Consider the following 24602-nt stretch of genomic DNA (forward strand, 5'->3'; position numbering starts at 1 on the left):
AAATTCTATCTTTGATCTCCTGGGACTTATGCCCAGAAATGAGTCAAAGAATATGAATAGTAAATTTTCTCAAATAATTCAAAATTGTATCAACCTGGTTTTGAATACTAATATTGACAGAGAATTCATAAATGTGTAAATTATTAACTTTGTGTGTATATATGTATGCATGTATAAATGTGTTGGTACACACTGTGTGTATATATGTATATATATGCATATGCGTATGTGTATACATATACATGCATATACATACACGTACATGCATACATATATGTGTGTATATAAATTTAAAATCATAAGTTGGTTTTGCTGTGCCATCCGCCAGGCTCTCTGTTTGCTATCATTCCTCCTCCCCTCCCACTCCACCCTCCCATTTATGATTTGGGGTATATAGAGAGAACATTATTTTTAATATTAGCCTTAAGGAGAAAATATGGAAGAGGGAAATGTATAGAAGAATCACTGGATAATGCATCCTAATGCCAAATTTAAATGTCTTTGGCTTTTTGTTGCTTTATATATTTATGAGGCAGTGTCATCTACTGTGTTTAATCTAGAATTGGCTAAGCACATGCTCTTTTTAAATTTTTTTTAGTGATCTCAAGTATAACTAGTATGTACATTTGTATTGGACTAAGGTCAAGGAAAAAGAGAACAGTGGTGAACAGCAGCAAGACAAATGAACTGAATCAATTGCAAACCAAAAAGTATTGGCATGCCTTTATTGCAGTCTGCCTCCCTGAATCTTTATAAGGGTTTGGTGATTATTATATTCCAACCTTAATTAGTTTTAAACTTAATTAGTTTTTCTTTTGTCAATTTATAGATTGAAACTATTCAGTCCTTGGTAACTAGACTACTGTCACAGTTGAACGAGATCTCTTTTATCTCCTATATCTTACCCTTTCTCCACTATCTGACTCCAGTATACCTTATATATCTTATCTACTACCACACTCTTCGTTAGCACAAAAGTAGGGATATCAGAGTGGAAGAATACAACTGTGTTTGTGAGCTACAATTGAAAGTCAGAATTTCCTTCTTGCTTCAGCACCAGAGCTAAGTAGACCTTTAACTGAGGCAGGACAGCCAGACTTTGGACAAGGACATTGAAATGTAAAGGGTACTGATGGCTGCTGCATTCTTCCAGCATCAATGAAACGAGTCAGCCTAACATCTAGTTATCAAGAATAATTGGCTAAATCAGAACACAATGACACCGACCTCCACCCCACCCCCAACAACCTCCAGGGAGAATATGTTCCAAATGAACTCCATTCTAGCAGTGGCCTCATTGTGTCTCAATCTCACATTTAACTGAATTTGTCTTAAAAGGTTCATTTGAGCAAATATTTTGTACTGCCTAGCCCAGGTACATTTTCTGAGGCTTACAAATGCTTCAGTTGCTGTATCCGGAGACAAGAGTGTTATTAATAAATAGAGTTAGTACTGAAAGAAGGCAGCACTGATTGATATTCACCAAATATACATGATCCATAGACCAGTTAGTCAGTTGAGGTGAGATAAAATGGAATATAAAACGTGGAATATTTTCAGGGAGAAAGGGTAGGCAAAAGTAGAAGAATTAGTGTGGCCACATGACTGTGATTGTCTAGGACAGAGTTGTCCAAAACATGGCCCGTGGGCTGCATGCGGCCCACAGTGCGATTTTATGTGGCCCACCTGTGGGTTTTAATTTTCACGAGCAAAAAAAAAATAATAATTTGCATGGAATGCATATTAGATTTTTTAATTTCAACACTAATAAATTTCATTGATGATAATTTTTTTGGTGTTTTTAAGCAGTATTATGGATGGAACATATCACACAGAATTTTCAATCCATCTGTGGGATGCGTTCCATCTGTACATTGCAGACTAGTCAATATACACCTACCTTTATACTGTTGTGTTGTCGCTTTGTTATTTTGTGTTTGCTTTTGCACTTCATGCCTTCGCCTGTCGTTTTGATGACACCTGTTCCCCCACTTTCTATTAGTGTAGTGTATTTTTTATTCTGGGAGTGGCCCTCGAATAATTATTTTAATGTGGTCCTAAGATAACTTAAGGTTGGACAGCCCTTGTCTAGGACTTTTGGATGTTTTCTCCTTTGAGTGCTGTCTGCACATCTGGGTATTTGCCTAATGGAGAGGTTGTCAGAAGCTTATATGGTTTGTATTTGGTCCTTGGCATCTCTGGGTCTGAGGTTTAGTCCTTTGATGCTCCAGAGGTAGGACACAGAATATGCCAAAAAAAAAAATATGCTAGGATGATATGTGTTGATGGCTTAGCCTGACATTTGAATTTCTGAAATTTAATCTCTCACCTCATTTCTTTATCCATAGATAACAGACCCTGCTAATTACTACAGAAACATCTACAAAAATATTCTACCTTAGCCTAGAGAATTTCCTTACTGTTCTCTCAGGGCACCTTGTGATTTCTCTCCTTTATCTATGTGTTATGCTGTTAGACCAGCCAGCCTGGTATGCTACTTCCCCACCTCTCTGATTTTATCATTCCTTCAAAATTCAGATCAAATCCCATCTTCTTCTAAAGAAAGACATTGTCATCACAGAAGCCTCTTCTCAACAGCTATTGGCTTATCTCCTTTATTGATAACTAATCATTTACTACAAGGTGGCATCTCTTCTATGTCTCTTGGTTTGAATTATTATCTGAATCTTATATTATTGCTCTGTTTTTTTATGTGTTGATCTCTCTCTTTCTCTCTCTCTCTCTCTCTCTCTCTCTCTCTCTCTCTCTCTCCCTCCCTCCCTCCCTCTCCTCAACCAGATGGCCTAGACAAACTCAATGAGTAGTGGGGTAGGTGGGATGGGCTAAATGTGTAGTGTAATAAAAAGAGCTTAAGATTCAGAATCAGACAATCTGGGTTCCAATATTAGTACCTGTGTGGCTTTGGACAGGTCACTTATCCCCTCAAGATCTTAGTTTTCTCATCTGTAAAAGGAAGTTGGATAGAGAATGTCCAAGTGGCTATCTAGCTTTAAACAGTCAAAGGGAGAAGATGGCATGCCAAGGTAGTGGGATAACATGAGAAAATACATGGAGGTAGGAAGGCACAAGGTAGGTTAATGAGACAGTAAGAAAATTAGTTGGGGATCATTTTATATATTAATGATCACATGAACTAAACTTCAAAGCTGAGTGATTGTCACCTTTCTTTGCATCTCTTCTATCAGCTAGTATGTGGTATGCATTCAGTATATGCTTATTGATTTTACCCAACATAGGATAAATTTATAGGAGAGGTACTGATTAGGCCCTTGAGAAAAGGGCCTTGAGAAAAGCTCTTGGGCAAAAAAGGCGTTACTTTGATTCACCAAAAGCAATAACCATTCATTAGTAAAAATGATTTTACTCATTATAATGAAAATTCATTCCACAGGAAGTCCCTTCTGGCTTCTGTTTCCTCCAAGTTATCAGCTTAGCTCAAAAAGCATTTTCTTTGATTGTCCTTATCTTCACATAAGTAACTTCCTGGATCAATGTCACAATTATCTAGTTTCTCTGAAATCCATTAAAAAGGTTTCCCACATTGACCTTTCTGTGGAAGAACTTGTGTGCATGTGATATAAATCGGTAACATGGCCTTCAAATATTCAGCTTACAGGTTTTGTAATATTGTTTATTCAAGTAAATATGAAGAATTGATGAAGATGTTTATTGATTGAAAAAAAATAATTGCAGATAACCTTTCTCTGAACAATGGGGTTTTTTGGGTGGGTATATTGCTTACAATTTGAATATTTGTAACCCTAATCATATTTTAAATGTTGTTTGGGATTTTTTATCCAGTCCAATGCTTACCTCCTCTTCCCTCCCAAAAACAAAACAAACAAAAAACCCTTTTAGCATAGAGACTATGCTTTATTCATCTTTGTATCTTCTCCATAGTACTTATTTTTGTACCTTTGACACATCAGTCAATCAATGAACACATATTTATTAAATGCCAGCTATATGTGAGAAATTATGCTCAGTGCTGAGGTTACAAAGATAAAAAAGAAATCATTCCTTTTAATCATTTACATCTATAAATACTCATACAAAATAAATGTGTATGGGGAAGGAAGAGAATGGGGAGGAAAGGGAAGAGAAAGAAAGGAAATATATGATCAAGGGACAACAAAAAGAATTTATGTTTATTGACTGACAGATGAGGAAACTGAGGCAGAAAGAAGTTAAATGATTTTCTCTGGGCTACACAGCTAGTAAGCATCTGAGGACCACCCAGGTCTTTCTGATTTCATGTCCATCTTTCTATCCACTGTGACATTTCATTGCCTTCAACAACATGTTATGTCATGTTTATCAAACCTGTAGATAATATAACACTAGGAAAGATAGCTGGCCTGCTGGATGACAGAGCTAGGATCTAAAAAGATCTTGACAAGCTAGGATAATGGATTGAATTGAATAAAATTAAATTTAATAGAAATAAATATGGAGTCCTAAATGTTGATTCCTAAAATCATATAAGTTAAGGGTGGGGTAGGTATTGGTAGACACAGTTCATATGCAACATTTTAAAGAGTTTTAGTGGGTAGTAAATTCATTATAAACCAATGATGTGAAATATGAATTAAGAATACTACTTCTACTTCATTTTTTTTATCCTTATGGTTAAGGTTACCATGATTTTATTAGTATGTAGAAATCCGATAGTATGGCCCTCCTGCATTGGTACTAATGTACTGATGCAGATAGGTCAGCCAATATTTGTTCAGTGCCTAATCTGTACCAAATACTGTGCTAAAGGCTTGGGGTGCAAAGACAGGCAAAAGATAGCCCCTTGAGTAGCTCACAGTCTAATGGAAGAAACAACTTGTGAGCAACTGTGTACAGATAATCTAGATGCAAGCTAAAATGGAGACAATCAACAGAAGGAATGCACTCATTAAGGGGGCTTTGGAGAAGCTTCTCATAAAAGGCTGGATTTGAGCTGAGACTGAAAGGAAGTCAGGGAAACCCGGAGACTGGCAGGGACATTGAGAGATTAGATGATTCACCCTATATCATATCGCCAGCAAATGTCAAAGGTTGTACTTGAAACCAAGGCATTCAGACTTTCTATCCACTACCACCATCTCCTTAGTCCAAATGTGTTTCATTAATAGAAACTTGTTCAGAACTAGAAAGGTGATATACTATCGCTCTTGCCAATCCTTATCAAATAACATCTAAAATACTGGGTTTACTTCTGGGTACCATATTTTAAGAAAATTATTTATAAATTGGTTCTTCCCCAGGAGGGTGAGTGCAATGGTTTTGGAACTCTAAAACATTCCATAGGAAATATCCATTAAATGTATGAATTAATCCAGTTAACTGGATTTTAATGTAGGAAAAGTGAAGACTTGGGATGTGGGTAGGGATAGGGTTATTTATTTCAAAAGTTTAAAGGACCGCCTTTTGGAATAAAGAGGAATTTTCTTTTACTTGAGCAAGATTCTAGCTCAATATAAGGAGAATCTTCCTAATGGGACTGTTTAAAAGTAGAACCAGATGTTTCCCAACATATTTTATTATGTTTAGTTATTGGATGTCTTTCTTCAAGCCGCTGCTCACGCAACCATCTTCTTTGGGAAGGCTTTCCTCATCTCCCAAAATGTTAGTGCCTTCTTCATTGTATTTACTTAGTGTGTGTGTGTGTGTGTGTGTGTGTGTGCACATGTGCATGTGTGCATGCATGTGTGTTTTACTCCTGGAATTTCCCTATACTGATGAAATCATGATAAAAAAATTATTGGAGTAGATTTTTTGATCGATAAATCACAGTGTTTTGTATATGTGTGTATACAAATGTTTATGTATTAACTTTATATTTATCCCATATATATCCCATTATATATAATATCTACTTCTCTCTCTATTTATATATATATATATATACATATATATATATTACTGTGTATGTGTATGTATGTGTATATATATACATACTCCTCCAGGAGTATATAATCTCACTGGGAGTGGGGATTGTTTCATTCTTTGCACTTATATCTCTAGCACTTAGCTTAGTGCCTGACATATAGTAGGTGCTTAATACATATTCATTGATAGTGATAGTGTTACACTGATAGTCTTCAAGCAGAGGGCCAGATGACTCGTTCTGGGAGAGGTTGCATAGTGGATTTGTGTTCAGGTGCATATAAGACCAGGGGTCCTCACTTGTCTCTTCCAACTCTGAGGACAGTCTACAATTGCTTAATAACCATACAGAATTCCTTATGAATCTTTTTTTCTTTCCTGTGGATGTATTTAGTGGGTATTAATTCTTAAAAGCCTTACCTTTCTGGTCTTTTGTGAGCAGCCAAGATGCATCTAGCTTATTTTGTGCTAATAGAAGCACTGGTATTAAACATGTGAGCATTCCCAGGAGGAGATACATCAGAGTAGGGGCATGGGCTCCTGATTACACCTCAATGGCACCATTATGTTTCTAATTGTAGAGATAAACAGATAATTTCCATATTCAAGCCTAAGGGTTGTTTTGGTTTTATGCTATCCAATCAATTAGAATAATTAGAGTACTTCCCAATGTTTATTCTCTCAGGGAGCTAATACTCAGAAGTGTTTGGTATTCCACGAAATTGTCAAGTCAAAATGTGTTGGTTTCTGGGAAGGAATGGAAAATTCTTGGTTCTAGATATGTGCTATTTTAAACTTTTTTTTTCTATTTCTGAAGTTTCAGAATGAGAAGATAAGAGCAAGGCTGTCATGAAGAAAACATTTTAGGATTAATTTGCTTCTGTGTTTATTTCTACTCCATTAGCTACTATTGACTCTGTAATTCTGAAAAAAAGAATTAGAATAAATTGTAAGCAACATTCTCTGAGCTATGATGAATTGTAGTATTTTTCAATAGTTTCTTTCAGGATACAAGGTCATGCTTTAAAAAATTACTCTTTTCAGGTGACCCTAATACTCAAAATCAATTAAACATACCTACACAGTACATAGAGAGGTAGCAGAGTAGTGGAGAGAGATCTGGCCTGGGATACCACCAGCCTGTCACATTTTCCTTTTGGAAGAGATTAATGCACTGACCCTTTTTCCTAATTCTTCCCTTTTTCTCCAGTCCTTTTCTTCCACAAGTTAAAAATATCCTTCCACTCAATCAGGAATCAGAGCTGAGGTCTAGAGAGAAGGGGAAGAAAGGAAAGTATAATTAAAAAAAAAAACCCAGCAACAACAACAACAAAAGCTAGCATTTATACGGTATTTTAAGATTTATATGACACTTTCTAAATATCATTTTATGTTTATATATAAATATTATTATAAATATCATTTTATTCTCACAGCAACCCTGAAAAATAGTGTTATTACTACTCCACTTTTTAAATGAAGAAATTGAGGCAGGCATAGTTTGAGGGTCTTATCTAGAGTCACACAGCTAATAAAGTATTTTAGACAGGATTTGAATTTAGGTCCTTCTGAGTCTAAGTCCAGGACTACGTTAACTATGCCATCTAGCTTCCAATGAAAAATGTGATATGGAACTGAGAATTAGCTGCAGTAGCCAGATTAGTAGCAGATAAAGTAATAATCAGTTCACCTTGTTTAGCCAAGAACCTGTGAATTAAGCCCCAAAAGATATATGTATCATTTGTGTTGCAGTGGAAAGGATTTGGAGAAAGAGAATCTGATTCACATTCCAGCTCCATTCTTTTATTAAATATGGGACATTGGGAAACTCTTTTAAACTCTGTACAATTGTGGGAGGTGAGCTAAATGACCTCCATGATCTCTTTCAGATATAAACCTAGTGATCTTATGGTAACTGATTAGATGACTGCATCAGTTGGGTTCATGATCTCTAGAAACAGAGGCAGATTTTATTTGTGTTACCATCTTTTCTATCATGCTTGCTGTCAATGAAATCTTTTCTGTCATATAGCCTTATAACTTGGTCATGTTGTTCTTGTTGAGATGTTTTTTCAGTCATGGCTGACTTTTTATAAATCCATTTGGGGTTTTCTTAGCAGAGAAACTGGAGTGGTTTGCCATTTTCTTCTCCAGTTTATTTTACAAATGAGGAAACTGAGGCAAACAGGGTTAAGTGATTTGCCCAGGGTCACACAGAAAGTCCAGCCTGAGGCTGTATCTGAACTCAAAAATTTGCATCTTCCTGACTCTAGGTCTAGCATTCTATCCACTGAGCTACCTAGATGCCCACAGAATGCCCATAGCATTCAGCAAAAGCATGGTAACTTTTAGTTACAAATAGTCATGAGTTTTGTTTCACTGATATGCCAGGTCTCCATCTTATTCTAGGCTGAGACCATGAGGCTGTATACGGGAATAACATTCAGCAATCTCTGCTGCCCCATCACCTTATGTGGCAGAGGGTAGTCCTGTTACAGACTCAGGGAGAGCCTTTTCCAAATTCACCAATCTAGAATAAGAACAAGGACTCATTTCTTATGCAGACCTCAGGCCCTTTCAAATTCTCTAACCATGAGTGGGTCAGATAAAGATACACAAAAAAAATTTTGCTTTTAGGGTCAATGCTTATGGACTCCTTGGTCATTTTAGCTGCTTCCATTTATAAGTATCGCCTTTCCTTCCTCTTCTCCCTGCAGCTGAAGGGCCCTGGTCTAGATAGCCCACATCAGGGGCTGATGTTTGAGGTCACCTAGTACAGGCCATTTGCTAATTGGGGACACCTATTTTTGAAACAAGAATTCTTCTTCTAGTCCTCTTAGTGACTTTGGAAGGTCATTTCGATTTTCCTGAATCTTTAAGTTTACTCAGCTATGAAGGAAAGATAATAACACTTAATCGCTCACCTATTGCTCAAGGGTGTTGTGAGAAATAATTAGTTAATAGTTCTAAAGCAATCTTAAGATGTGAAAAAAAAGTCATAAGTAGAATTATTGAGGTTCTTTAATATACATTCCATAATCTATGGGCGACCTATCATTTCAAAAAGCACCTTTCAGTTTACTGACATCAGCATTATTAAATCTAAACTTTGAGATTACATTAATATGCTCACATATAACCACGGCTATGTGACAAAGGAAGAATGAAAATAAAATCAAAAGAAATAAGGTAATAGAAATTACTGTTTGAATTTATGGTCAAACATCCCACTTAGGACCTAATTTCCTAACTCTGTACCCTCTTTATCCTACCCTTCTTGCATTCTTCAGTCCACCCAAATTGGCTTTTTCCTCTGTCCCTCATCCATGACAGTTTTTCTGCCATCTCTTTGCCTTGTTTCCCATGCCTACAATGCATCTCCTCCTCATCTCTACTTCTTAAAACCCCTAGGTTTCTTCAAAGCTCAACTGAAACACCACCTTAAAATGGTGTTTTCTGATCTCCCCAGCTACTGTTACCACCACATGGAAAATAACCTTGTATTTACTTTCTAAATATTTTTCTATGTATTTATGCAGTTTTAGGGTAGGAACTCTTTTCATTTTTTGTCATTATATTTCAAATGCCCAGTCCAGCGCCTGATGTATAGTAGGTACCAAGTAGGGAATCAGCTTGTTGCAATGTAGAGAGACCTGGCCTCAGGGTCCAGAACATTGAGGTTCAAATCCTATCTCTGACACATGCTGGAGAAGTCTTTGAATCTCTCAGTTCCCTAGGCAACTCTCTAAAAGTATAAATTGCAGAGAAGCAGTTGGTAAAGGAAGTTCCTTACTAGGAGATTTTTACACCAAAGAGATAACAAACAAATTTCCAATCAAAACAAACCAAATTTGGCATACACTAATTTCATGGCATGTGTACATGCTGTTCCCCCCAGGATATTTACGCTCCCAGAAGGTAGGGACAGACAATGAGTCAATTATTAAGTGCCAGCTTTGTGCCAGGCACTGTACTAGGAGCTGGGGATGAAGTACAAAGAATGAAAAAATTGCTATATATGGTAGGCTTACATTTGAATTGGGAGAGAGCAAATACATACATATGTGTGTGTGTGTGTGTGTGTGTGTGTATATATTTTTATATATATATATGAAAAACTATATGCAACATGAATATAAAATTTAAAAATACACATGTATTTATATGTAAAATGTAGAATACATCTATGTATAATATATAAAATTTAAGCATTTATGATTTGCATGTATTTATAATTTAATTTTATATCTTTATAATTTGTACACATAAAATATTTGTTCACACATTTACTGAGTAAGCATAAAGTAGTTTGGGAAGTGAGGCACTAGGGGGATTGGGAAAGTTTTCATGCAGAAGATGTTGCCTAACCTGCATCTTAAATGAAGAGAAGTTTTCTATTATATGAGAGGAAGTAGAGAATGCATTTCAGGCATTGGAGATAGTCAAGGAAAAAGCAAAGTGATGGGAGATAGAGGGTTATTTGTTAAGAAAAGAAAGGGAGCTAGAATGACTGAATCATAGACTATAAGGTCAGATAAGATTAGAAACATGGGCTGGGGCTAGGTTATGTATGACTTTGAAGAGAAATTTATATTTAATCCTAGAGGCAATATGAAGCCACTGGATTTGGTTGAATAGGGAAGTCATATATTAGATATGTGTTTAAGGAAAGTTACTTTGGAAGTGCTATGTAGGATGGGAAAGGATTGGTGAGAGAATAACGGGATAGAGACTAATTAGGAGACTGTTGGAATTATGGTGAGCAGAGATGATGGGGGCCAGAGGTGGTAGCAGTGTGAGGAGACAGAGAAGACATTATGGGGGGGGGAGAGAGAGAGAGGGAGGGAGGGAGGGAGGGAGAGAACGATATCTTGGAGTCAGCTACATAATGATGACAATTAAACCCATGGGAGCTGTTGATATTACTGAGAGTATAGAAAAGAAGAGGGTCTAGGACAGAACCTTGGGTAAGTCTCATGGTTAGAGGTATTAAGTGAATGATGATGTAACAAAAGAGATTGAGTAGTAGTGGTCAGACAGGTAAGAGGCAAACAGGAAGAAAGTACTATCATAAAAAGCAAGAGAGGAGAGAATATTCAGCACAAGGGTGGTCAACAGTGTTACATGCAGCGTAGATGGCACATAATAAATGCTTAGTGATTGAATGATTGAGAATAATAGTAAAAGTCAATAATAATGTGCAAGGAAGAACTGTAGCAAAATAAACATTTATTAAACACCTGGTACATACAGAGCACTATTCTAAGCAGTGGAGAAAATGTTGTTATTGAGTTGGTACAGTCATGTTCAACTCTTCTTGACCCCATTTGGGTTTTGCTTGGCAAAGATAGTGGAGTGCTTTACCATTTCCTTCTGCAGCTCATTTTACAGATGAGGAAACTGAAGCAAACAGGGTTAAGTGACTCACCCAAGATCACACAACTAGGAAGTGTCCAAGGCCAAATTTAAACTCTTCCTGACTCCAGGCTCTATCTATTGTACCATGTAACTGCCCTGGAGAAAATATAGTTTAGCTAAGACGGGGTCTGTACCTTCTCTTAGGTCACAGACTAATATTGGACACATACACAAGCAATTATAATGCAATAAGGATCTATCACATTTGCATAAATCTGCAGTGCTTTTAATAATCCTAACTTCTCCCTGTTGCAAAAGATTCAGCAAAACTTGGGTCTAAAGTCCACTTCTGACACTATAAACCATATAACCACAGGGAAGATACTTAACCTCTCTGAGTCTCCATTTCCTCATTTGTCAAAGGAGATGTTAAGACCTCTAGTGCCTACCTCACAGGGTTGTGTGGCTCAAATGAGAGAATGCATATGAAGTGCATTTAAAGTTTATAAATATGTGTAAGTCTCAATTATCACTGTTAGATTTCAAACACTGATATTTTTCTGGTGATTCAATGTGACTGTGAATCCTAGGACACTGTGATCTCAGTAGACTCAGTATATTCAGTGACCCAAAGGGCAATGGAAAGATTCATGGTGAATTTAAATAATTCCAATTATGACCTGCAATGTGAGAAGTGTCATAAACAACACTGAAAGCATTTATGACTTAACAAGATGATACATCAGTCATGTTATGTGAATGAGGGGTAACAAATGAACAGCCCAACTTCTGACTATGAAATGTTGCATGGAACAGAGGAAGGCATCAAGGAAGTTGTGGAAGTCCTCTCTATGTAAGATATGTATGTATATATGTTATATATTTACATATATATCATATACATATACATATATATATATATAATATATTACACAGTATGAGAAGAAATGGCTTGATTGCCATAACAACAAAAGGCAATATTATAGGAGATAGAGTGAAGAAGACTGAGAATGGATCTTGTCTCTGACACAGGCACTATATGAAAAATGGACAGGTCACTAAATCCATATGTACCTCAGTTTTATCTTCTTGAAAAAGAGAAATAATATCTAAGTGGCATTACCATTGAGCTACTAGAAAGCCAGTCTTAAAGGTGAAGCCAGCATGCCTAGTTCAGTTCCAGTCTCTGAAACATACCTATAAGTCACTTAACCCCTCTGTGCCCCAGGTAAATCTCTTATACTGTAACTGTAGAGAAGTCACATCTACATTGGTAGAGGGAGTTTCCTCAACAGAAGTTCTCTATGCCAAGAAAATTATGGTTACAGTTGAAAAATTCCAAAAAAAGCAATAATAATCCTTATAGTACCTGCTCTTCTCCCACCCTCATCATGAGTGAGTATTTAAATACTTTGGATACCACAAAAAGCCCTATTTAAATGTAAACTTATTATTCTCTTTACCCTCTCAGTCTCTTCAGTAATGTAATTTCCTCAAAGCTAGGTAATCCCCACCTTCTTGGTTCTACTCCTCAGTTGCTAAAACTATAGATGAAGTTAGTTTACATCTAATATAATGCGATTAATTAAATTTGAATTTAATCTGTTGAAGCTTAAGTGAATCTTCATAGTTATATGAAGATCCCATTATTCATTGCTAACATTTTGTAGTGAAAAGATCACGGGGCCTAGAGTAAGAAAAGACCTAGATTTTACTCTTGGCTCACACACTTGGTAGTTATGTGACCAGTGATCATTTGTCTCATGCATATCCAGTCTCTCCCTCTCCACTGGCTCCTTCTTTTGTGCATAGAAACATGTCCAGGCCTCAAATACTTCACTTACTCCTGTTGCCCATCCTTCCCAAAACTATGGCCCTATTTCTCTCCTCACAGATTTCTGGAAGGAGTAATTTATATTCATTGAGTCCAATTCCTTATGGGTCCAATTCCTCACTCTTTAACTCCCTGCAATCCGGTTTCGGCTCTTATGAAACTGCTCTCTCTAAGGTTCCCCATGTCCTCTTGATCACCAGATCTTTTCCCTAGTCTTCATCTTTCTTGAATTTTCTGCACTGTTTGATACTGTCAACATGTCCTCCATCGTGGTGCTATTGGTTCTCTAGACTGATTGATATGGATCTTCTATCTTTTTGACCACTGTATTTTGATTTGCTTTTCTGTTCCTTCTTTTTAATTCTGACCCCTAAGTGTAGGTTTGCCCTAGGGCTCTGTCTTTGGCCCTCCATTTCTCTTTTCACTCTTTTGGTCAGTCATGTTCTGGATAGAAATTAAGCAACTTAAGAGTGAGGATTGTTTCATTTATTTTGACTTTGTATCGTTAACACCTAGCATAATGACCAGCATTTAGTGCTTGATAATTGCTTGTTCACAGATTGATCGATTGATGATCTTACTGACTCTCATGGCTTCAATTATCATCTCTTGCCAAATAACTACTACGTCTTTATATACAGTGTCAACTTTTCTTCCAAAGTCCAATTCAAAATGTTTAGTTGAGTATACACTTATTTGAATGTCTCCAGAATGTTTATACCAATAGTGGCTGACATCTGAAATTTAGTATGTCCAAAACCGAAATCTTCTCCCACAACCTACCCCTTCTCTTATCTTACTTGTTTTTCTCTTAACAACTCTACCATTTTCAGTTATTTAAAGTTATTACACAGTTCCTCTGCCCAGTCACCATTGCCTCCCTCCCCAGACCTAATCATTTGCCAAGTACTGCTGTTGCTACCAACCTTGTTTGGTAGAGTTGTCTTTACTGTAATTGACTCCTGACTACTCTTTCTACCTTGATATCTCTTTCCATTCACTGCTATAAATGTGATTTTCTTAAAGTAGCGGTTTGATTTCTCACTCCCCTGCTCAAAATTTTTCAGTGGTTTCCTGTTACTTTTTAAGCAAAATGCAGCCTTAACCTGAATTCAATAGCTTCCACAATCTAATTCTAATTGCCTTTTGGGCCTCATTTTACAACAATGTGTTGCATACAGCCTACACCAAAAATGAACAACACTATTCTTTAAAAAAAGTCTAGATAACCATTGGTGTAGAATGTACAGGTGGTTCCTTTTCAGGTTTTGGTTAAACTAGATAATATCTAATTTCCTATTTACCCCCAAGATTCTGTGTCTATGTGGATCTCCCCTACCTCCATCATTTTGCACCTTGTCCTGAGCCTCAAATTGACCTCTCCCACACTTCCGCCTATTAATTTCTTTTCCTATTTTTCAAAGACTAGCTCTGATGTTACCTCTTCCATGATGCTTTGGTAAAAGTGGTATCTGTTGTATGCAGGCTGAGCTGGTTCTTAAAGGGAGTGGGGAGGTGAGATTATGTTTTGGTCAGCTCTTGGAATTAAATCTTGAACCATTGATATATCTTCCTTGTGTCTGAGGCATAATTGGTTGAGCCTATGAGGAGTTAATTGGTGTTTCTGGGTTTGATGAGATTTCCATTCTTTTGAGGATGTGTGGGGCTTGTACATTATGAACAGGGGAATGTGGGGGTAGAGAGGAAACTTGGCCACTTGAATCAGTGTTGTATCCTTATTTATCTTTTTTATGGTTGAGTAAATGTCTCTTCATTAAATATTTCATGGCTCATGAGTGTGTTATTGTTTTTCACTATTAAGCTTTAACTACCATTCTGGTCTCAGTTAGATTTGATTCAGAAAAGGTATTTTCCCTCATTTCTCCCAACTAGTGATCGCTTCCAATTCTAATCACTAATGACACTGTGATTGATGTCACCTATATATTTAATCTTTCAAATTTTCTCAACTCCTCCCTAAATAAATTGTAACCTTCTTAAAGTGAACGAATTTTGTCATCATCCATCTATACTTTTGCACATGGTAGTTGGCTTTTGTTTGGAACTAATCTCTGCTGCTAAATCCAATAATTTCTTATGAATCTTCATTCTTCCTGAATACACTGCAGTTTTTGCTACTGTTGACTACCTGTTTTTCTGGATACTCTCTCCTTCCCTTGTCTTCATAACACTATTCTTCCTTTGATCTACTTATAGTCTATTCCTTTGTTAAATAATCATCATCACAAATGGATGAATGAATAAATGCACATAAATTAAGCACTTAACTCTGTTTAAAACACTTTGCTAAGTACTGGGGATAAAATAAGAAAAGTAAGATAGTCCCTGCTCTCAAAGAATGCACATTCTAATGAAAAAGACAACACATATGGACAACAATGTATTCCCATTATTCTCTCATCTATTAGTAGTGGACATTATCTAGAGTTCTTTCTTGCTCCCTCTTCCCTTCTCTTTCTTCACCCTGTCCATTGCTGGTTTCGTAAAGTTCCATGTGTTCAGTTGTTATCTCTGTTCAGATAATTCTCAAATCTATATCTCAAACCTCAATCTCTCTTCTGAAGTTCAGTCCCACGCAACTAATTGCTATCTGGATATCTGCGAAACAATGTGCCAAAGGCATCTCAAATCAAACTGTGTAAAATAGAATCCAAAATCATCTCTCCTCTAAACTTCTCCATTTCTGTTGATGGTGACTTTTTTGGGGCAGGGGGGAGCTACTTTTCTTTTTTAAATTGATTTTATTTTTAATTTATGGAATAAAATTAGCATTTCCATAGCATAGTACACTAAAAAATGATTGCACATGAAACTGCAAGTTTACAACAAAATGATCATGTTGGTTTCTTTTTTTAACCTCCCCCCCTCTAGGATAGAGAGCAAAGTTAGGGGGCTATTTTTCTGATGGCACTTCTCTCATCCATGTTCTTAACTTTCACTCTTTCCTCTTCTTCAATCCCCTGAAACCAGTCAATTGTCAAGCCTTATCAGCTTCACCTTCATGACATCCCTCCTATCTCTTCCATCTAAAATTTAATACTGGTTAAGGTTCTTTTTATCTCTCACCTGGACTTTTTCAATAGCCTCCTAATTGGTAGCCTATCCCCAGCCTCTTTCTTCTTCAATCAATCCTCCATTCAGCTGACAATCTCATATTCCTAAAACACAGATTTAACCATATTTCTCACCCAATCCTGTCCACACTAACTTTTTCTTTTATAATTTCCCCATGTATTGCCTCTAGGATAAAATGTAAAATCCACAACCTGGCAATTCAAGGCTTTCACAATCTCTTTCCTGTCTCCCTGTGCAGTTTTTTTTAATATTATTCCTCATACAATGAAAGCACTTCATCTTTCATAGCTATTTCTTTTGCACAAGGTGTCTTTCATATCTAGAATTCTCTCTCCTCACCTCTGCCTCCTGGAATCCCTTGATCCTTTAAAATGTATCTCAAGTGTCACCATCTACATGGCACCTTCTTTGATCTCTAGTTGTTAATACTCTTCATAAAGAAATTATTTGTATTAATTTATAATTTCATGAACACATATATTCTTATGTACATGTTGTATCAGTCCAATAGATGTAAATGTTTTCAGGGCAAAGATTATTTCATCTTTGTCCTTGTAGGCACAATGTACATTACCACGCACAAAGTAGGGGTTTAATAAGCATTTTTTCTAAAAATCTATGAGATAAATAATTGTCAAATTGAATTTATAAGTGCTCAGTAATCATAGGTGACTTAGACTCCAGGGCAAATTGAAGATTTAGCCATTGATCATGTTGTCCCTCACTGTCCATTCAGAGGCACATAGAATGAGGGACCATAAAAGAGCAGCTGAGACAATAGCAGGAACCACATGCCTACTAAGGTGTGTAGAAATGTGAAGGGTGACTCTGGCCTCTAGCAAATACTGAGAGAAGCACAGACTAGTGTATATCCTGAAAAATTATCTCACCCTCATTACTACAATTCAACTAAGTGTCCGTGTTCCCCCACTCAATAATTGAGACAGTCCATAAAAAAAGAAATTTATTCTGAGAAAGCAGGTAAATGCAAATGAGGAAGACCTTCCAGCACATAGAGAAGAGTTTTTTTTTTAATTTTTTTTAAGTCATGGATTTTGGTAGAATGGTGAAGATTATGGAGATCTTTCCACAATAGTGTTTTTAAATGCATAAAATGAAATACAAAGGATTACCGAGGAAAAATGTCATCTTGAAATACCATTATTAAAATAATAGTAAAAAAAAATAAGTTCATTACCCCCAGTTAGGAACCCTAGATTTAGTGGAGTAATAATAATTAACATGATAATAATTATTATTGCCACCTATATAATGCTTCCTTATTTTAAAAGTGGCATATAATCTTATCTGATCCTTTAAACAGTGGTGTGAGAGAAGTTGTTAATAACAATCCCCATCTTACAGATGTGGAAAATGAGGCTGAGAGAGGTTGACTTACTGGTTGTGTGACTCTAAGGCATTTGAATGACTCAAGTGACTCACTCAGGGTCTCACAACTAGTAAGTGACCAAGTTAGGCTCAAAATCAGTTCTTCTGACTCTAGGTCCTGTGCTTTAGTATGCTAAGTAGCTATCTATTAGTGTAGGCTCAGTGAATAAGAGACGTGTTTGTAATTATAATCACTATTATTTTTCAGCCAGTAGACATTGTTTGGATGGCTCTCTGTTGTGTCCATCAACTAATAGCTGCATCCCAGCATTCCAGCTTTGTGATGGCTTTGTGGACTGCGCTGATTTCCAACTTGATGAGTCCAGCTGCTCAGGTACTCCTCTTTTCATTAAAATACCATTTACAGTAGACACCTGGAGTGATTTTTATTAAATCTGTAGAGTAAATAAAATAAAAGCTCATATTCTGAGTAAGTCTGGAGTGGAACATAAACTGCTGTGATGAGTTGGAGGTAGCAGGAGGAAAGGTAGCACTTCTTGCTACCTTTGAAATTTAATCATAGATTTAGAGCTATAAAGGACCTTAGAAGGTAATCATTCCAAACTCCTTCATTTTAAAGATGAGGAAAGTGAGTCCCAGAGAGGTTGAATTACTTACCCGAGATTATGCAGCTAATGGTGGTGGAGCTGGGACTTGAAAACACATCCTATTCATTTATTAAATACAAAAATAAAAACAGGTAAGTAGCTAATGATATGTAATCACCTTTTTTTTTAATAAAATGCATTACGAATAGTAACAAGGAAACCTGCTATTATAAAAAACAATCCATATTCATATAGTGATTTACAAAGTGCTTTACATAGATTATCTCACTTGAGCCTCATAATAATCTTTTGAAATAAGGACTACATTTGTTATCTTCACTTTACAGGTGAGAAAACTGAGGCCCAGGAAGGGGGTGGGGTTGGAATGTATCCATGGTCACACAGATAACACATAACAGAATTTGAGATTTTGTCCCAAGATTTGGGGATTCCAAAACCAGGAGGTACATCATCTGTGCTACCATTCTGCCTTACTTTACAACAGAAAACCAAATATGGTAGTGATAGAAACCTACACATTTCCTAACTCCTCTTCTTCATAAAGGAGATGGCCTTTTCAGTTGCACGATCTCTTTCCCTCTAAAAAAGCTGATTGAAGTTATTCTTTAGTTCTCCATGAAATCTACTGTAATAGTCCTCCCAATAATCCAAATTAGACTATGCCATGGAGAGTATATGTCAAATAATGAACAGAACTAGGGCTCTAGAGTTCTGAGACAACTAAGATAATATAAATCAATGATTAAAAATATATTTAAATTCATGATTTTATTAATAATTGGGGTGGATCTGACTAATTCAAGTGTATATATATATATATGTATCTATATGTGTGTGTGTATATATATATATACATATATATATATATATATATATATATATATATATATATATATATATATATATATTTTGGTGTGCAGGGGAGTGCATATAGATAAATGACCAAAGCAGGGTCTTAGTAATCAAATTATATTCCTTGGAATTCATTTTTTCCAGACCAGTAAACTGTCCATGTGTCTTTCATAAAAGAGATTTGCCACAGAGAATATTTATCTTAGGAGACTGGGAGTTAACATAGCGAGTCTTACTGACATGGCTCGATGGACAAAAATTTGAATGTATTTTTCACAGACTAAAATGATTGGCACTTGACTTTAATATTTTATTTCAAGTTACCATGTCCCTATTTTGGATTGGGTACTAGGAGGTAGATTAAGGAACTAAGTATACATCGAGATGTATACTTATGGTATACATAAGGACTAAGTATACAGCAAGATGAATCAGGAGAATAAGGCAATCCATTTCTTCTCTAGTTTTAAAAATAATGAGGCATAGGACTTAAAGGCAATAAAGAAGTCAAGCATTAAACACATAGATAGAAAGACAGATAGATAGATAGATAGATAGATAGATAGATAGATAGATAGATAGGTAGATAGATGGATATTGATTATGCACTTACTATGTTGTAAGCACGATGTTTAGTGATGACACCCTCTATGTCCAAGCCACTATGCTAGCCACTCTAAAAACAAAGATAAACAATACAAAATGGTCCCTGATCTGAAAGAGCTTATATTCTCCCAGGGAGGTAAAAACAGAATAGAGATCTTTGTCTATAGTTTACAGACTCCATTCTCTCTCTTTTGGTGAAAATTGAGATATTCCAATTTGTTAGATCAAGCAACACTTCTCTTATTCTTTATGACCATTCAAAGAGCAAGGACGATGGCTCAGAAATCACTTCTGCTCATTCTTTCAGGACCCTTGGATGTAGCTCATCAGTTTCAGGTGACTTGTATATTTTTCTAGGACAGTTAATTGTTCTTTTACCTCTCTTCTCTAATCTTTGGCATTAACTCCATATAAGCCAGAGTTTTAAGCTTAAAACAACAACACCAAACAGCAGAAAGTAGATTGGAAACTTGAATCAAAGTCTTCTGACTGAACTAAGCTTACTTTTCACTCTACATCACTGATTTGGTCTACTAGTCACACAAACTGATCACTTTTCAGTAATCAGGAAGTTTTAATATGTTGGACTGATATAAAACAATGATTAGTTATATTTGAAGACAGGGTAAAGGGGACAGAGTGTGTCATCAGTTGATGTGGGTAAGGTTGATGTCATTTGGGGCACTGGAGACAGAAACCTTGGACAGAGGAGAAGATCATTGCCAAGAAGGCTGATAGACATGATGGTGGGGAAGAGCTTATCCCAACTTATCAACGAGTAATTTGCCATTTTATCTAATTAATTTTGCGAACTAGATGTCAAGCTCTGCTTTTTCTACACTGGTGAAATATTGAAAGTGTTGTTTTTATCTTCTTAATTTGGATCTCCTTTGAATCAAACCTCCACTCCCATTCAGTGTTTTCGTCACCGTATTTGTAGCTTTGTTTTCATTCCTCCATCATTCACAAAGTATTTATGGCATCTCAAAGAGTACACAGACCCAGCTTTTGAGTTTGAGTGAAACAAAGAGCTCTGCTTTTTGATTTCATCTTTATTTTCCTTTAAGATGCCATGATCATGCAAATCATCAATGGCAAGTAAGATAGAAGAATGTGATTTAGAAGACTGACACATTAAAGTGAGAGCTATGAACAGCGGCTTCAGACTTGTCAAATGTTGTTGATATGTCAATACAAATTACATCAAGTGACTGAATGTGTCTTTCCTCTTAAGATATCAAATAGTGTTAAGGTCATTTTTCCATGAATTTGATGACTCCATGTCTCATAGCAGCCAATAATTACAACAGTGGTCACATAACAGATGGTGAACATCTGGTCTCACTTCACCTCTATATTTAAGCCATTAACACGAATATCAAGCTTATACACACTGAATAAATGTTGCAAGTTAAATATATATGTGTATATATATACATATATTTAAACTTTTCCCTCTTTCTGAATAGAATGAGTAAAACATAATTCTTAGGACTACATCATTTGTGAGAGATATAAATGCAATGGTTTTATTTAAGGTTCTATTTAAGCAAAAATTTCATTGTAGTCAGTTGGACCTAGGGTTTCCTTCAAGTGCTTATTACTCCCATAAGTTCATGGGGTGAAATGATTTTGTAATTACTCTAATTATCATATCTTGGGATAAAGAAGTTGATCAAAACACTACTTATGTACTACAAGAAACATTTAGACAATGAGTTAAATAACAACATTAGTAAGAAGCAAGATGGAATAGTAGGTTAAAGGACCAGCCTAGATCTGTGACTTCTACAAAATCCTTTACTTACCAGTGTCCCAGGCAATTCAAAAATTACCCAAGAATTATTGATCTGCACCAGCAGAGGGTGTTTCCATATGGAGTATTCTCTATACCAATGAATTCACAGTTCCAGACACCTCTTCCTATCTGTAAAACAAAATGGTATTAGGTAAACAGGACCAGAAAACAAAATGGAAACATTCATTTTTACAGATGTCAGCAAGAGTAGATCTCTGTAGATAGATACATAAGTAAAATAGTGGACATTTAAATGAGGTATCAAAGGAATATGATTAGAACAGAAGATATTAACCATTTTGTATGTCATATCTCCCCTCAACAGTCTGATGAGAAACCTTCTCAAAATAGTGTCTTTAAATCTAGTGTATATCATACACAGGATTACAAAGGGAGTTAGTTTTTTTCAAATACGGTTATCCAAATATGTTTTTTTAAGTTCACAAATAACAGGTTATAAGCCCCTTCTTAGAAGATTCAAAAATGTTAGGGAAATATTATATAAAATACAGAAAATACTACTTTTAATAGTCCTCACCACCACAGGATTGTATGACACTTAAGCAAGGATAGCAGCCCCCAACAGAATTGATGTTTGTCAGTACAACTAACTCTAGTTAGCAGCTAGGTATGCACAGATGTTGTAGGAAGTCTGATGAATAAGGCTAAGTCCTGCTGGTTCCCATTTAAAGTTAAGCACCTATTTAAGTAGGAATAATATGTTTCAGTAAGACAAATAGTAGCAATATAACATTGTATCCAAATATGGCCTAGGAGGCCTTGTATCCTTTGTTATGAAAGAGATGTTTTTTCAGCTAAATCAACAGATTCTTTTTCATGAAAATTCCCAATGATCCTCATGTGAGCTCTCATTCCCAGATCTTCTATGTGGGTTCCTTTGGCTAATTCCTGATGAACAGGAATCCCTGCTGCTTCCATTACCTCTGATACTCTGCAGCTTTATTCTGATTCACCTAACAGGAGTACATTGGAAGAGAATAGTTATTTCTAGTTCATACAGAAGATTAGAAAACTTTTGAAACAGAAATGATGCCAAGTTGCAGTTCAAGTTGGCTCCTAGAATGTTTCCTGTTTCTTTGATGACTGTGGTATATACGTCTTGGTTCTTCTGGCATCTGCCAGACTCTTTTTCCACTTATCTCAGTCACAAAGATTTCCCCTCCTGCCATCCTTAGTGACTTTTATTTTTGGCTTCCTGCTGCCTCTAAATCTATCTACTACTCATTTCTCCCAGTTTTGTAAGTTGTTCTGTGATCTCTCTTCCAGAAGGTCTGCCTTTCCAAGTTAGTGTCTATCAAAGTTTGATGAGACCAGAGACTATGTGTACCATTTGCAACTACCATTAACACTGTATACATTTTATATTGTTTGCATAGTCTTTCCCCCATTAGAAAGCAATCCCCTTGAAGGCAGATCTATATTTGCCTTTCTTTGTCTTCCCAGTGTTTGAGAGAAGTCCCTGGCACATCAAGGTATTGACTAACTGACTACTTTAATGTATCCCCATTGGGCCTTAGAACAACATTTTGCCAATAGAGAATGGTCCATACCTGGCAATTTGGCAGGAAGATTATAGAATCTGTTCCTACAGCAATGAAGAATTGGGCAGGAAAATTTTGGGATCTGGTGAGATAATAGGGATTTCAGTCAGGTGAGAAAGATTACAGTGAGGAAGGTTGGTGATCCACCAGCCATATCCATAACTAGCAATGGGTCAAGTCAAGTTTAAAGACAAATTCAGTTGAGAGGGAATAAAAAGAAAAGCCCCCGTACAACTGCCTGTGCCTGGGAAGTGGACATACTTGGGACACACTGCCCTGTCCCTCAGAGAAGTTTGGGAGTGAATAGAGCTGTGTTGGACTGGGGAAGAACGTGACTTAGGGTGTGGCCTAGGAGTGTGTGGAGTAATCACTTCACCTGGTAGCCTCTTCAGCTTCTTATTTCATTCCTGCTGTGTGCTAAACTTGGTTGTTTCCACTGGCTGAAGAGGGGAAAGTGCTATATTTCAATGGCTGGAAAGTGAAATGCCAGCTGCATGACTTGGTTACAGCTCTGCGGCCAATAGAGGAGTTTTGATAGTGAAGTAGGTAAACTGGGGCACAAACCATAACACCAATAAGAGAATGGTTGCCAACCCTGAAATTTCAATTTGGAAAATAAAATGGAATTTTATGCTTATAAAATGAGGTAGAGTGGAGAAAGCAATTTGAAAAGTTAAAATTATTGTGCAAAGATAGGGCATTGTTATTTTAGACATTTCTAGCAGCTCCTTTTAACTCTAGGTTAGGTGAACAGGAGTGTATGAGTAAGCCAAGTTTTCTATGAGAGTCACCCCCACATAGCATTTCTCTGCTTCCCTAACAGTTAATGCCATGTAGAGTGCAGAAAAGAAATGACTGGCCCCAAAGAATAATGTAGAGTCCCAATATGTCACATGGACATGTTCTAAATAAGCACTTTGGACATAGTCCTATGGCAGAAAGACTACCCTCTTATAGTTATCCACTCAGGCATATGAAGTGAATGAACTCTTCCAGGACAGCAGGGGACCATTGAGTAAATTTTTTTCAGAGCATTGAAGGGTAACCTAGGAGAGTCCTTTCACGTTTTACTGTAAAAGAATAGTTCACTTTGAGGGAGCCCCCAATTGTTTTTCATCATAGGCTTAACCCCAGTAATAAAGAACAATGCTAATGTTTCTGTCTTGTTCTTGATAATGTTTATAATTAACTATAGCCTCAATGATTTTTCTCTTTAGAGTGCCCAATAGGATATTGCAAAAATGGTGGAACTTGTGTTATTGAGAAAAATATCCCCGTCTGTCGGTAAGAACCATTTTCTAATTCTTTGCTTGTAATTGGAAAATTTGCCTACTTTCAATAGACTGAAACAGAATATCAATGTATACGACTTTATGCAGAGTGTACTTTTATATGATGGTTTTTATCTGTACTCTGTTGAGTTAGAATAAGAAAGATATGAAAATATTTTAAGACAAATATCAACTATTTATCAATTAGTTTTTTCCAACTTTCAAAAGTCATTAGATGGAAAGTGTCCCTTTATAATAGCATTCACCATTTCCTGTATTTTATACTATATATGATGTTTTAATATGCATCCTCATGAAAAAAATATTGTGTTAATGGGAATTGGAAACAAGATTTGCCGAAATCTCCAT

The 24602-nt window shown here is 36.3% G+C and overlaps 1 protein-coding gene across 1 annotated transcript in view; it reads left to right on the forward strand.

Annotated features, from left to right (window-relative positions):
* The window catches only part of MALRD1 (MAM and LDL receptor class A domain containing 1), a gene marked incomplete at its 5' end in the record, with an annotated part of 881642 nt that overhangs the window by 761784 nt on the left and 95256 nt on the right, over window positions 1-24602 (forward strand). Inside the window, 2 exons of the mRNA XM_036760519.1 lie at window positions 17784-17909; window positions 24180-24246. Coding sequence (XP_036616414.1) covers window positions 17784-17909; window positions 24180-24246 — 193 coding nt within the window. The remainder of the gene's footprint in view (window positions 1-17783; window positions 17910-24179; window positions 24247-24602) is intronic.

Source organism: Trichosurus vulpecula, chromosome 5 (assembly GCF_011100635.1).
Source record: "Trichosurus vulpecula isolate mTriVul1 chromosome 5, mTriVul1.pri, whole genome shotgun sequence".
Lineage (NCBI taxonomy): Eukaryota > Metazoa > Chordata > Mammalia > Diprotodontia > Phalangeridae > Trichosurus > Trichosurus vulpecula.